At 39.6% G+C, this 13362-nt stretch overlaps 1 protein-coding gene across 1 annotated transcript in view; it reads left to right on the top strand.

Annotated features, from left to right (window-relative positions):
* The window catches only part of LOC126428288 (glutamate-gated chloride channel), a 444803-nt gene extending 431851 nt beyond the window's left edge, over positions 1 to 12952 (top strand). The window contains exon 13 of the mRNA XM_050090205.1: positions 12152 to 12952. Coding sequence (XP_049946162.1) covers positions 12152 to 12295 — 144 coding nt within the window. The 3' untranslated portion in view covers positions 12296 to 12952. The remainder of the gene's footprint in view (positions 1 to 12151) is intronic.
* Positions 12953 to 13362: the final 410 nt, after the last annotated feature.

The following is a 13362-nucleotide window of genomic DNA, read 5'->3' as shown; positions in this document are numbered from 1 at the left end:
ACACTGCACAGGGCACAGTGGGAGGGAAAAAAAGGTGCAATACTCTACATTCACTTTCAGCAACCCATTGCACATAGTTTTCCACTTATAGTTCCGAGGTAAACTTGATGCATTAATGCTCTCATGTTACTGACCATACTGTCCCTATTGAAGGAATGGACACAATAAGTAGCAACAAGTTACAAGGACACTCTGAGCTCCAATTTCATGATAGTGTATTATTATAGACTAACCATCTGCACTCTGTAAATCTTCACAAGTTGATCTTATTGTTTACACTTGTATTGACAATGTGGCTGTGGCCAATTATAAATGCACTGCACATAAGTGTTCAGAAATATTTCTCAATCTATGTGTGTACTGTTCCCCATCTGTGCTAATCGTGTAGTAATAATCCAACGTTTTGAATGACCGGTAAGTTTCACATCATTAGCATGCCGAGTTCCTTGTATTGAAATTTTGACAGAGAGTTTATGTATTTAGTGCCCATTTTATCACATTCATGATAAAGGACTTGTATTTTGACAAGGCAGTATAAAATTTTACATAAAAGTATGAAAAAAATTACTTAAAGAAATTTACTTAAAGATACAGTTAGGATTTTGGTTTGCATTCATATCAATACTGATACTAATATAACAATGAAAATAGTCAATTATTGATAGCATAATCTAAACTGATAGATAAAACATCTAGGAACCAAGCAGTGGCGGGGGAACACATACTACTATTACTGATACTAATTAAGAGAAAGAAAATACTTGCAATATCAGGCTAGCCAAGAAAAGCTCAGTATTTTTTCAGAACTGGCCTGTTCCACCATTGTAATTGGATAGATAAAAAAAAATCTACTCACCAAGCAGCAGCAGGAGAACACACATATGAAGATGTTTAGATTTGCAAGTTTTCAGAGTCAGTGGCTACTTCTTCTAGCAGAAGGGTTGAAGGGGAAGGAAAGGGGCGAAGGAAAAGGACAGGTGAGGTTTAGGAAATTAAGAGAGTGCAGAAAAGTCTCCCAAAATCCTGGATCAGAGGAGACTTACTGGATGGGATGAAAAGGAAAGATAGTCTGTTTGGTGCAGGTCTTGCAAATATAAATACATATGGGGCCCAACTAGTTCGCTGTGCTGATATTCAAACTGTAGTTGGTAGATATTATAAGGAATTCATATTTCTTTCCCTTTAGTGTGTTTTGAAGCTACGTCAGTTGATGATTTCCAATTTTCTACTGCAGAGGGGGCTCTTGGTGTCCTTCGGGTTATCTGTGGTGAAGGTGACAGGAAAGTAGGGACAAACCAGAAGGTGGCCAGCTTCTCTAATCGATACATATATATGTGGGTGAGCATCCCTGGCATAATCTCATTCATCTCCCACCTGGATACATCCATCTTCAGTCAGTGTAGGGTAGTTTACTAACCAGCAGGTGCTTCTCCACACACCTCTACGTACTACTGCAGCTGGAGTTAGCATGACTTTAGAGATAATATGAGTGTCTCAGTGATGTGAAAAAGCCTCTTCCTGTATCACAGTCTGTGAGGCAGGTATCAGTCTCTGGATAGAGGTTGGGTATTGTATCATTCAGTCACAGTGGCAGCTTATCTGCCATCCAGAGCTGGTGTTGCTTCCTTCTGTGACACACAGCTGATTTGAGGCATCCTGACACACATTGTGTGTCACTGATGGTGATATCAGTTTGCTTATTGTCAGGAAATAGTGCCTCCAAATTGAAGCTACATGCTCAGTACTAGAAACACACTGGGCTGTAGCAGTTTTTTCAACTTTTGTGACTGTAGCTCTTGTGTCTGTTTGCAAATTATTGTGTTCCTTGCAGAAATTTTCTACTTCACATTCACTGCTGTTTGAAGGTCAGATCCACATAACTCGAACCCTAAGTATCTCAGCACATCACACAGTTCGAACTCCTGCTGATCTCAATTTAGTCAGAGTCTTCTAGTAATTCCCCATTTTGCAGCTGGAATGTTCAGAGTTGGGCTTTGCTCAGGTTCATTTTGAGATGATTTTCATAGTCATACATTACAAGCTATTTGAGTGTACCTATTCAAATGTTGCTTCTTTGGCAACTGTGCCACTGACCCAGATAAACTGAATGACATTTGAGTATAATTGCTGATCTTTGCTGCTGGTTTTACTAAGTAATGTCAAGGGCAAGTCAATTCTCCTGTTTTCTTAATACAAGGTGATCAGGGTTCAATGTCCCATCAGTGATCAGGTCATTAGAGACAGAGCAAGTGCTCAGACACAAGAAGGAAATTGGCTTTGTTCTTTTCATAGGAACCATTCCAGCTTCTGCCTTAACAATTTAGGGGAGCCACAGAAAATTTAAATCTAGGTGGCCAGCGGGGGATTTGAACCATCTTCCTCCTGAATGCAAATTGAGTGTCCTACCATTGTGTCATCTTTCTCACTGTGTGCTCTTCAATGCTTGGGAGGCTGTGAGGGAGGGGCGATGGGGGTGGGAACGGGAAGCAGAAATGGAGAGGAGCAAGGAAGGGAAAAAGACTGGTGGGTACATTGGCAGAGAGCAGCCCACAGTGAGGATGAAGGAATGTGAATTCAGAGGAGGTAATAGGACAGTGGGAGTGGAGACTGTTGAGTGGAGGGTGTGGAAACAATAGTTTATCCTAATTTGAGGCCAGGATAATTTTGGGAGCAGAAAATGTATTGTAAGTAACTCCTGTTCACAGTTAAGAAGAGCTGATACTGGAAGGGAGGAACTGGATGGCTTGGATTTGAAGCAGCCATTGAAGTCGAGCACGCTCTCTCACAGGATGGCCCATTTTGCTCTCGGCCACAGTTTTGCGGTGGCCTTTTGTCGTAATGGACATCTGGTTGGTAGTCATACCAATATAGAAAACTGGGCAATGATTGCAGCAGAGTTAGTATGTAACATGGCTGCTTTCACAGGTGGCCATCCGCTGATGGGTAGGATAATCCTGTGACAGGGGTGCAATAGAAAGTGCTGGGTGGATAGATTAGGCAGCTTTTGCACCGGGGTCCTTCGTAGGGATACGGTCTCTGTGGAAAGGGGCTAGGATTGGGAATAACTTAGAGACAGGCTACAATGTTGTGTAGATTGGATGGGCAACAGAATATCACTTTAGGAGGGGTGGGAAGGATCTTGGGTAGGATGTCCCTCATTTCAGGGTAGGATGATAATCAAAGCCACTGTGAAGAATGTGGTTTAGTTGTTCCAGTCTGGGTGGTTTTGAGTGTCAGCTCCTTTGTAACTGGTTCTTGGGAGGATTGGGGGTGGATAGGGATATGGAACAGGAAATCTGTTTGTGGACTAGATGAGGCCATCAGCTTACTGGGCACGGGACTTCTTGTTACTACAGATATGCCACTCCCAGGTGGCTGGGATGTACGAGAGGGTTTTTTTTTTTTTTTTTTTTGTGGAAGGAATGGCAGTTCTTAAAATGCAGGTACTGTTGGTGGGTGATGGGTTTAATGTGGGCAGAGATCTGAGTGGAGCCACCAGAGAGGGTGAGGTCAACATCCTGGAAGTGGTGTCTTGGCCCTGAGTCCAGATCATGAAGATATTATCAGTGAACCTGAACCATGCCAGGAGTTTCTGGGTTTTGGGAAGCAATGAAGGTTTCCTCTAGATGGCTCATAAACAGGTTGGCATAGCAGACTGGCATGTGGGTGCCCATGGCTGTGCCAGAGGTCCCCCACCCCTTGCAGTCACTGTAATACACATGTCTCCTGTTCTGCTTCATGCCTATGAGCGGCTAACATACTGTACCACTTCTCCCTCTGCCATGCATTTAGAAAGTCACTGGGCAAGGAATTATCGACTTAGCGTTGAACTGTTCAGTTCAGTTGATGAACTACAGGTTCAGCAATAATGTAAAAGACAGGAATTGTAAGCAATACACTATGTATTTGTTAATAAATGTTAATAGTATATTCTATTTTTTGTGGGCAGAAATTTAGGTGCACACTTTTTTTCTGGATTTTCTAGCAAAACCTGCCAAGAATATTGTTGTTGTTGTTGTTGTTGTGGTCTTCAGTCCTGAGACTGGTTTGATGCAGCTCTCCATGCTGCTCTATCCTGTGCAAGCTTTTTCATCTCCCAGTACCTACTGCAACCTACATCCTTCTGAATCTGCTTAGTGTATTCATCTCTTGGTCTCCCTCTACGATTTTTACCCTCCACGCTGCCCTCCAATACTAAATTGGTGATCCCTTGATGCCTCAGAACATGTCCTACCAACCGATCCCTTCTTCTGGTCAAGTTGTGCCACAAACTTCTCTTCTCCCCAATCCTATTCAATACTTCCTCATTAGTTACGTGATCTACCCATATAATCTTCAGCATTCTTCTGTAGCACCACATTTCGAAAGCTTCTATTCTCTTCTTGTCCAAACTATTTATCGTCCATGTTTCACTTCCATACATGGCTACACTCCATACGAATACTTTCAGAAATGACTTCCTGACACTTAAATCAATACTGGATGTTAACAAATTTCTCTTCTTCAGAAACGCTTTCCTTGCCATTGCCAGCCTACATTTTATATCCTCTCTACTTCGACCATCATCAGTTATTTTGCTCCCCAAATAGCAAAACTCCTTTACTACTTTAAGTGTCTCTTTTCCTAATCTAATTCCCTCAGCATCACCCGTCTTAATTCGACTACATTCCATTATCCTCGTTTTGCTTTTGTTGATGTTCATCTTATATCCTCCTTTCAAGACACTATCCATTCCATTCAACTGCTCTTCCAAGTCCTTTGCTGTCTCTGACAGAATTACAATGTCATCGGCGAACCTCAAAGTTTTTATTTCTTCTCCATGAATTTTAATACCTACTCCGAATTTTTCTTTTGTTTCCTTTACTGCTTGCTCAATATACAGATTGAACAACATTGGGGAGAGGCTACAACCCTGTCTTACTCCCTTCCCAACCACTGCTTCCCTTTCATGTCCCTCGACTCTTATAACTGCCATCTGGTTTCTGTACAAATTGTAAATAGCCTTTCGCTCCCTGTATTTTACCCCTGCCACCTTTAGAATTTGAAGGAGAGTATTCCAGTCAACATTGTCAAAAGCTTTCTCTAAGTCTACAAATGCCAGAAACGTAGGTTTGCCTTTCCTTAATCTTTCTTCTAAGATAAGTCGTAAGGTCAGTATTGCCTCACGTGTTCCAGTGTTTCTACGGAATCCAAACTGATCTTCCCCGAGGTTGGCTTCTACTAGTTTTTCCATTCGTCTGTAAAGAATTCGTGTTAGTATTTTGCAGCTGTGACTTATTAAGCTGATAGTTCGGTAATTTTCACATCTATCAACACCTGCTTTCTTTGGGATTGGAATTATTATATTCTTCTTGAAGTCTGAGGGTATTTCGCCTGTTTCATACATCTTGCTCACCAGATGGTAGAGTTTTGTCAGGACTGGCTCTCCCACGGCCGTCAGTAGTTCCAATGGAATATTGTCTACTCCGGGGGCCTTGTTTCGACTCAGATCTTTGAGTGCTCTGTCAAACTCTTCACGCAGTATCGTATCTCCCATTTCATCTTCATCTACATCCTCTTCCATTTCCATAATATCGTCCTCAAGTACATCGCCCTTGTATAGACCCTCTATATACTCCTTCCACCTTTCTGCTTTCCCTTCTTTGCTTAGAACTGGGTTTCCATCTGAGCTCTTGATATTCATACAAGTCGTTCTCTTATCTCCAAAGGTCTCTCTAATTTTCCTGTAGGCGGTATCTATCTTACCCCTAGTGAGATAGGCCTCTACATCCTTACATTTGTCCTCTAGCCATCCCTGCTTAGCCATTTTGCACTTCCTGTCGATCTCATTTTTGAGACGTTTGTATTCCTTTTTGCCTGTTTCACTTACCTCATTTTTATATTTTCTCCTTTCATCAATTAAATTCAATATTTCTTCTGTTACCCAAGGATTTCTACTAGCCCTCGTCTTTTTACCTACTTGATCCTCTGCTGCCTTCACTACTTCATCCCTCAAAGCTACCCATTCTTCTTCTACTGTATTTATTTCCCCCATTCCTGTCAATTGCTCCCTTATGCTCTCCCTGAATCTCTGTACAACCTCTGGTTCTTTTAGTTTATCCAGGTCCCATCTCCTTAAATTCCCACCTTTCTGCAGTTTCTTCAGTTTTAATCTACAGGTCATAACCAATAGATTGTGGTCAGAGTCCACATCTGCCCCTGGAAATGTCTTACAATTTAAAACCTGGTTCCTAAATCTCTGTCTTACCATTATATAATCTATCTGATACCTTTTAGTATCTCCAGGGTTCTTCCATGTATACAACCTTCTTTCATGATTCTTAAACCAAGTGTTAGTTATGATTATGTTGTGCTCTGTGCAAAATTCTACCAGGCGGCTTCCTCTTTCATTTCTGTCCCCCAATCCATATTCACCTACTATGTTTCCTTCTCTCCCTTTTCCTACACTCGAATTCCAGTCACCCATGACTATTAAATTTTCGTCTCCCTTCACAATCTGAATAATTTCTTTTATTTCATCATACATTTCTTCAATTTCTTCGTCATCTGCAGAGGTAGTTGGCATATAAACTTGTACTACTGTAGTAGGTGTGGGCTTCGTATCTATCTTGGCCACAATAATGCGTTTACTATGCTGTTTGTAGTAGCTTACCCGCATTCCTATTTTCCTATTCATTATTAAACCTACTCCTGCATTCCCCCTATTTGATTTTGTGTTTATAACCCTGTAGTCACCTGACCAGAAGTCTTGTTCCTCCTGCCACCGAACTTCACTAATTCCCACTATATCTAACTTCAACCTATCCATTTCCCTTTTTAAATTTTCTAACCTACCTGCCCGATTAAGGGATCTGACATTCCACGCTCCAATCCGTAGAACGCCAGTTTTCTTTCTCCTGATAACGACATCCTCTTGAGTAGTCCCCGCCCGGAGATCCGAATGGGGGACTATTTTACCTCCGGAATATTTTACCCAAGAGGACGCCATCATCATGTAATCATACAGTAAAGCTGCATGCCCTCGGGAAAAATTACGGCTGTAGTTTCCCCTTGCTTTCAGCCGTTCGCAGTACCAGCACAGCAAGGCCGTTTTGGTTATTGTTACAAGGCCAGATCAGTCAATCATCCAGACTGTTGCCCTTGCAACTACTGAAAAGGCTGCTGCCCCTCTTCAGGAACCACACGTTTGTCTGGCCTCTCAACAGATACCCCTCCGTTGTGGTTGCACCTACGGTACGGCTATCTGTATCGCTGAGGCACGCAAGCCTCCCCACCAACGGCAAGGTCCATGGTTCATGGGGGGCCAAGAATATTATAGGAGCCAAAATCTTATATTTGAGATATTTCAGTCTCTGTATTCCTCTACTGTTTTTACTCTCTACAGTTTCCTTAAGCACTACAGAAATTAGTCCTCATTCCTGTGATGTTTAGTGTTTAGATGTTCAATTTATTTCTAAGTTATGGTGCTTTCAGTTGAGGAACTTATTTTTCCTGTTGAAGGTGTGTTTCGAAATGCCAATAACTAGAAAGGTTTAGTGCAGTATGCGTTTGCTGAAAAATTTCCAGAAACAGTTGTACATAATCACAATGCAGTTCATTGAGAAATTTTGAGGGACACCTCAGTGTTAGATTCTGAATGACCTGGAAGGCCACCTAAGCTAAATGAACAGAATTTGTTGGATATTTTGGCTTCAAGCAGCATAGCCCAGCAAAATCATTATGTAAGATGGCACAAGAAAAAGATACTGGACCTCCAACCATGTGTAAGTGGCAAGACAAACTTCAAAATTCTTTCTGTATAAAATTACAGCAGCATGAATTAAAAGAAGCAGATCATGAAAAGTGAATTTGTTATTTCAAATGGTTTACACAATTCATTGAAAGGAATACCACTGGTATCCTTGATGTCACCTTCTATACAGACAAAGCCTGGTTCCACCTCTCTGGTCATGTTAGCACACAAAGTCCACCATTATGGTCGATGGAGAAATCTCGTGTTGTGCTTGAAATGCCATTGGATTGCGGATAGAAGTATCCAGAGAGTACATTATTGGACTTTTATTTTTTAGAGAAACTGTGAACAATGAACATTATTGTTTAGTGATCTACAATTTCACTGGCTAACTAAAGGAAAACAAAATCAACTACTCTTGGTTGCAACAAGATGGTGTTGCTGTACACACAGCTAACACTATGGATCTTCTGGAAGAGCTTTTAGGAGAATGTGTCATATCAGAAAACCTGTGGCTCCATCACTCACTGAATCGTACTCCATCAGACTTCTATTTTTCGGGATTAGCAAAATCTGTAGTGCATTGAAATGGCCTGAGCACACTTTGCGACTAAAAAACTGAAATAATTGCAAATGTGAGAAGCATATTACAATCAGATGTGCAGAAAGTGTTTTCCAATAGAATAAAGTGGTTTCAGACTTGTGTAGCCACTAGTGGATGTCATTTCGTACATACTTTGTAACGGCACAGCAACTTTTCGAACACTCTGTATTACATCGTTGTGTTGAGGCATTTCTAGCTCACTTCTCCTGTGTGCACAGAAAGTGACTCTTCCTCAAGAAGCTCCTTGTACTTCCTTAGAGTGATCTATTCAGCACAAGTGAGCCCAATAATGTTCTCATGACTGCCCCTCAGATGACATCACAAAGATATTTTGTTTGTAAGCTCCACAAAGACTCTGAGGGATTAAACTTCAATGACCTAGTCTAGTTTTGCAGCATATTTATCCCATTGCATTCACTGAAACATGAAATGCCTCTTAAAAGTTGCAGTCATTAGACAAACAGCAGCTGTCATAGTGAAGGTAACTGAAATAAAGTTAACTGAACTCTTCTGTATTCCCTAGCTGTATATTGAATTCAAGCTTCTATGAAATGTACTCTCACACAAAAGTTAAAAGTTAGATCTTTAGAAAAGATACTGCTGCTTGGATGCAAATCACATCAGTTTGACAAGTACCTAAATATTCCAGGATCACCTTGTGATGAAAATACTTTTTCCTTTATCCTATCTGGATTCATATTTGTGAAAATGCTTATATTGGTCGATATGTGCTATGTGGTATGATTAAAAGTAATGAATATAATGCTTATACAATCTTCGTGTGTTTAATCCATTCTTCCACACTATTCGTTCCATAATATACAAGCTGTATAACTGCATAGCTACTTCAGTTGCACGATGCACAGATGCACACTTCAGCCCTTGCCCCTCTGTGCCCAATGCTCGGCAGCGATGCTACACGTGCCTACACATCGTGTATTGTGACAGCATGGGAGGGGGAAGAATAGGGGGCACATTGTGAGCTGTACTTACCTGAAAAGGCAGGCATGTGAGGGTAGCTGATGTTATTGCACTTACAGTAGCTTACTTACTCACCTTCACCCATCATAACAAAGCTACTGATATGCAAGAGAGCCGGAGGTAACAGCTAGTCAGTGATAAGATTCAATGATGACATTGCTGTTCCTGGTAAAAGTGAGGAAGATTTGCAGGACTTGTTGAATGAAGTGAACTGTCTAATGAGCACATACTATGGGTTGAGAATAAACTGAAAAAAGATGAAAATAATAAAGAGTAGCAGAAATGAGATTAACAGTTAACTTTAACACAAAAACTGCAGGCCACAAAGTGGACAAAGGGAAAGAATGTTGCTACCTTGGAGGCAAAATTACATGTGACAGAAGAAGCAAGGAGGACATAAGTATCAAACATCAGTCCTAATTTTAGGAAAAACTTTCTTATAATGTAGATTTGGAGCACAGCATTCTGTGAAAGGATATCAAGGAATAACTCCCGTGATACTTAAGGAAACTGTAGATAGTAAAAACTGTAGAGGAAGACAGAGGTTGGAATATGTCTAACAAATAACTGAGGACGTAGGGTGCAAGTGCTACTTCATGTTGAATAGGTTGGTATGGGGGAGAAATTCATGGTGGTCTACATCAAACCATTCAGAGGACTGATGAGAGGGAAATAGGTGGGGAAGGAAAGAATAAATGGAAAGGAAATTCAGAAACAGTACTTTTCTGCCTTTGAAAGTATCAGATCCACCAATGCCTATCACATCTGTTGGAAAGAAGTTTGTTCAGATGAAAAGGATGCCATATTTCTCCCACAATTGTCTCCTCCTCCATTGCTGCAGCTGCTGCCATAAATACAGATAATTGTCACTTTCTGTAGTCCATCATCACCATCAGTCAGTTTCTAATTACCAAAGATTCATCATTGTCACACTGTTACTTCTGATGTTTTGATAGCTGTTATGTCTTTGGACGTCCATTTGAAATTATGAGTCTATTTTTATGCACAATATTTCAGTTACTGGACATAATGTTGTAAGCAGTCATCTTAGTTGCAATCATTTGCCAGAACTTGATCAGATTTTGGGGTATTGTTGATTTCACACTACTTTTATATCCGATTTTAACTCTTGGCACAGACTACACCCTATCTTACAAGTTTATTCTGATGTTTCTTGAAGTGTAACGCCATTGACAACTTGTTAAGGTCTCTCAAGACACAGTCAATTACTGTAAATAGCTACTGACTTAGTGGAGCTGTAGTCATAGACTAATGGATATTCTAGCAAAACATGCCACTCTTAGATTTTAGATATTTTGTGAACCAACATGTTTTTACAGTAAAAGTATACATTTCTGTATCCAGAAAATTTTGAACTGCAAATTAATTATTCTTGAGAAGGAAAGTTGCCACTCACAATGTAGCAAAGATGCTTAGTCAACTCAGCATCTCCACTATATGGTGAGTAGCAACTTTCCTTCTCATAATATTGTTACATCCCATCCTGGATTTTCCATTGTTTGATTAGTTAATAACTCTTAATTTTTGAAAGTTTTTTATTCTACTGAGCTACAAAATTCTAAAATTCTGAAAGAAAACAAATTGTTTGTTGCATAGTAGAGATTTAGGACCTTTAAATTATTGATAATATCAATTCTCAAAAGAAAAAAAAAAAATCCCTATTAGCAGGACTGAACTTCAGTGTGCATGTGTTTTCAATAAAGCTTAAATTTTTAATATTTCCTTAAATACAATATTTATACCAATGGAAAACCCAGGATGGAATGTAACAATATTATGAGAAGGAAAGTTGCTTCTCACCATATAGCAGAGATGCTGAGGACTGCAGTCTCAGGCAAAGTTTGGTTTCAGTTGCCTGAGACTGCAGTCATATGTGTGAGTTGCGTTTACGTGAGAGTGTGTGTGTGTGTGTGTGTGTGTGTGTGTGTGTGTGTGTGTGTGTTGCTGACAACGGCCACTGGCCGAAAGCTGTAGGTGTGAAAATATTTTTGTTGTGCCTATTTGTGACTCAGACTCTCCACTATATGGTGAGTAGCAACTTTCCTCCTCATAATAAATATTTATACCATTATCACCAGCCACTTGTGTTATTTCCTGTACAGTAAAAATTGTAAAAATTCAAAAATAATTGTTCAATTTCATATATTTACAATGTATGTACTAGGTACATAAAAGGAAGAAATAGTATTAATATTAGGAGAGGTAGCAGAGCAAATAGAGTTGTTCCGCCCAGCTGTTCTGACACTGACCACATATAAAATGTAATCTCTGTGGTACATGAAGTCAGTTGTCAAAATATTGCACATGAAAATAACACAGATGGACATTCACAGACTTTTTGGCCATAGATGGAGTATTTACAATAGCAATGTGAATTGCAGTGTATGAGGTTAAATAAAATACAGTAGTAGCAGGAATATATCATCCGAATTATTGGAATAACCCCTGCCACAGGTATTGCATCTGAAGATCATACATGAAAAAGGTAAGGCTAAAGTTCTTGTTGAAGAGTCAAAAGATGGATGCAAGAGAGAAACAGAAATGTCCTGCACTTTTGATCTTCATGCTTAGCCAGAATCAAAATTTTGTTGTTACTGACAAAAAAACATTTTAATTTTGATGAGTTATTATATAATTTATATTCATCTCATTTTGAGTTGTGCATGTTGCAGTAGCATGCTCTTCCATAATGAAAGCTGACTGATCACCACAGCACTTTGACAATGCCTGATGCAAAGCTACAAGTTTTTTTTAGTTGTGACAGTGTCGATTGTTCCTGTGTAAACTGTATAAGGTCCTATCTCTGATTTCAGGTCCGCAAAAAGGAACCACCTCATCCCATCAGAGTGGCGAAAACAATAGACGTGATTGCGAGGGTGACCTTCCCCATTGCATATGCAATATTTCTCATATTTTTCTTTGTACATTACAAAGGGTTCTCCAATAGTTCAGAATAAGCTAGACTGCCAGTTTGGAAACCGTGTGTTCTATAAGATGCTGTTGCAGCAGCAACAACAACACCAGTGCTTTGGCAGGTAATGGCTAATGAGTGCTGAGCTGAAGAGTATAATTAATTGGTGCTTTTGGGAAAAAAATTGTACCCTGAAGTTTTATTCTATTGCTTCTCTGTGAAGTGATCAGAGCCTCTTCTTCTTTTTTGTTGTTAATGGACACAACAGCTACAAGAATTGCGATTCTGATTTTGAAGATGGTGGGTGACTACTGAGACGCTTGGTCGCTATCGTAGTAACTGCTGAGTCTCGCGAGAAACATTTCATCTTAGGGAAGTCTGTGTAAATGACTGTTAGATATGTGCTCAGTGGCTTGCCTGATGAACCGATTGTAAACTTAACTGCCAACTATAATGAGACTTATTCTGACTTGTGGTTAGCTTCATTACAAGAAGAAAGAAACCTAATAGGGTCACCGTATTTCCAACTCTTAAAATCTGGTTGTGAGTGACACAGTTCTATCATTGTTGCAGGATTGTTTTGTCTGCAGAATGTGGTGTACATCAAATCACACATTTTCTCCACTGACATGGTGGGTTTTGTAGCTATTTTTATCATTAGTGTTATTGTTGAATGACATTTATGACATGTTGATTTTTTAAAAAATACATTTGAAAATTTTTAAAACATCTTGACTGGTAAACTTTGATGTTTTTGTACATAGCATACCAATTTACAAACACCAATCATCATAGGTAACAATATTCTGTTTACCAGATTTTGATATATCAGTAATGCCTATAAAAATAACTACTTTCTTTATTATTGTGTAGACTCACTGTAGTTAACACAGAGTTTGAACAGTTTATTAAGCTTTAAAATGGGATTAAGGTGATATATTAGTGATACATTTGCAGCTTAAAATCAGCTTGTAACCATTCCTCAGACCATTGATTAAAAAAAATAGTAATTTTTGAAACTTGCATTAAAAATCTCGATGGCTTAGCAAGTGTTGCAAAATTATGGGAAGGTTTGGAGTTCGAACATTGTTTATCAAATGTGAAGATGAATAG

The sequence above is a fragment of the Schistocerca serialis genome, chromosome 12 (genome assembly GCF_023864345.2).
Source record: "Schistocerca serialis cubense isolate TAMUIC-IGC-003099 chromosome 12, iqSchSeri2.2, whole genome shotgun sequence".
Taxonomy (NCBI): Eukaryota; Metazoa; Arthropoda; class Insecta; order Orthoptera; family Acrididae; genus Schistocerca; species Schistocerca serialis.
Note: the sequence above shows the minus strand (reverse complement) of the source record. Positions and strands in the feature narration are given on the sequence as shown.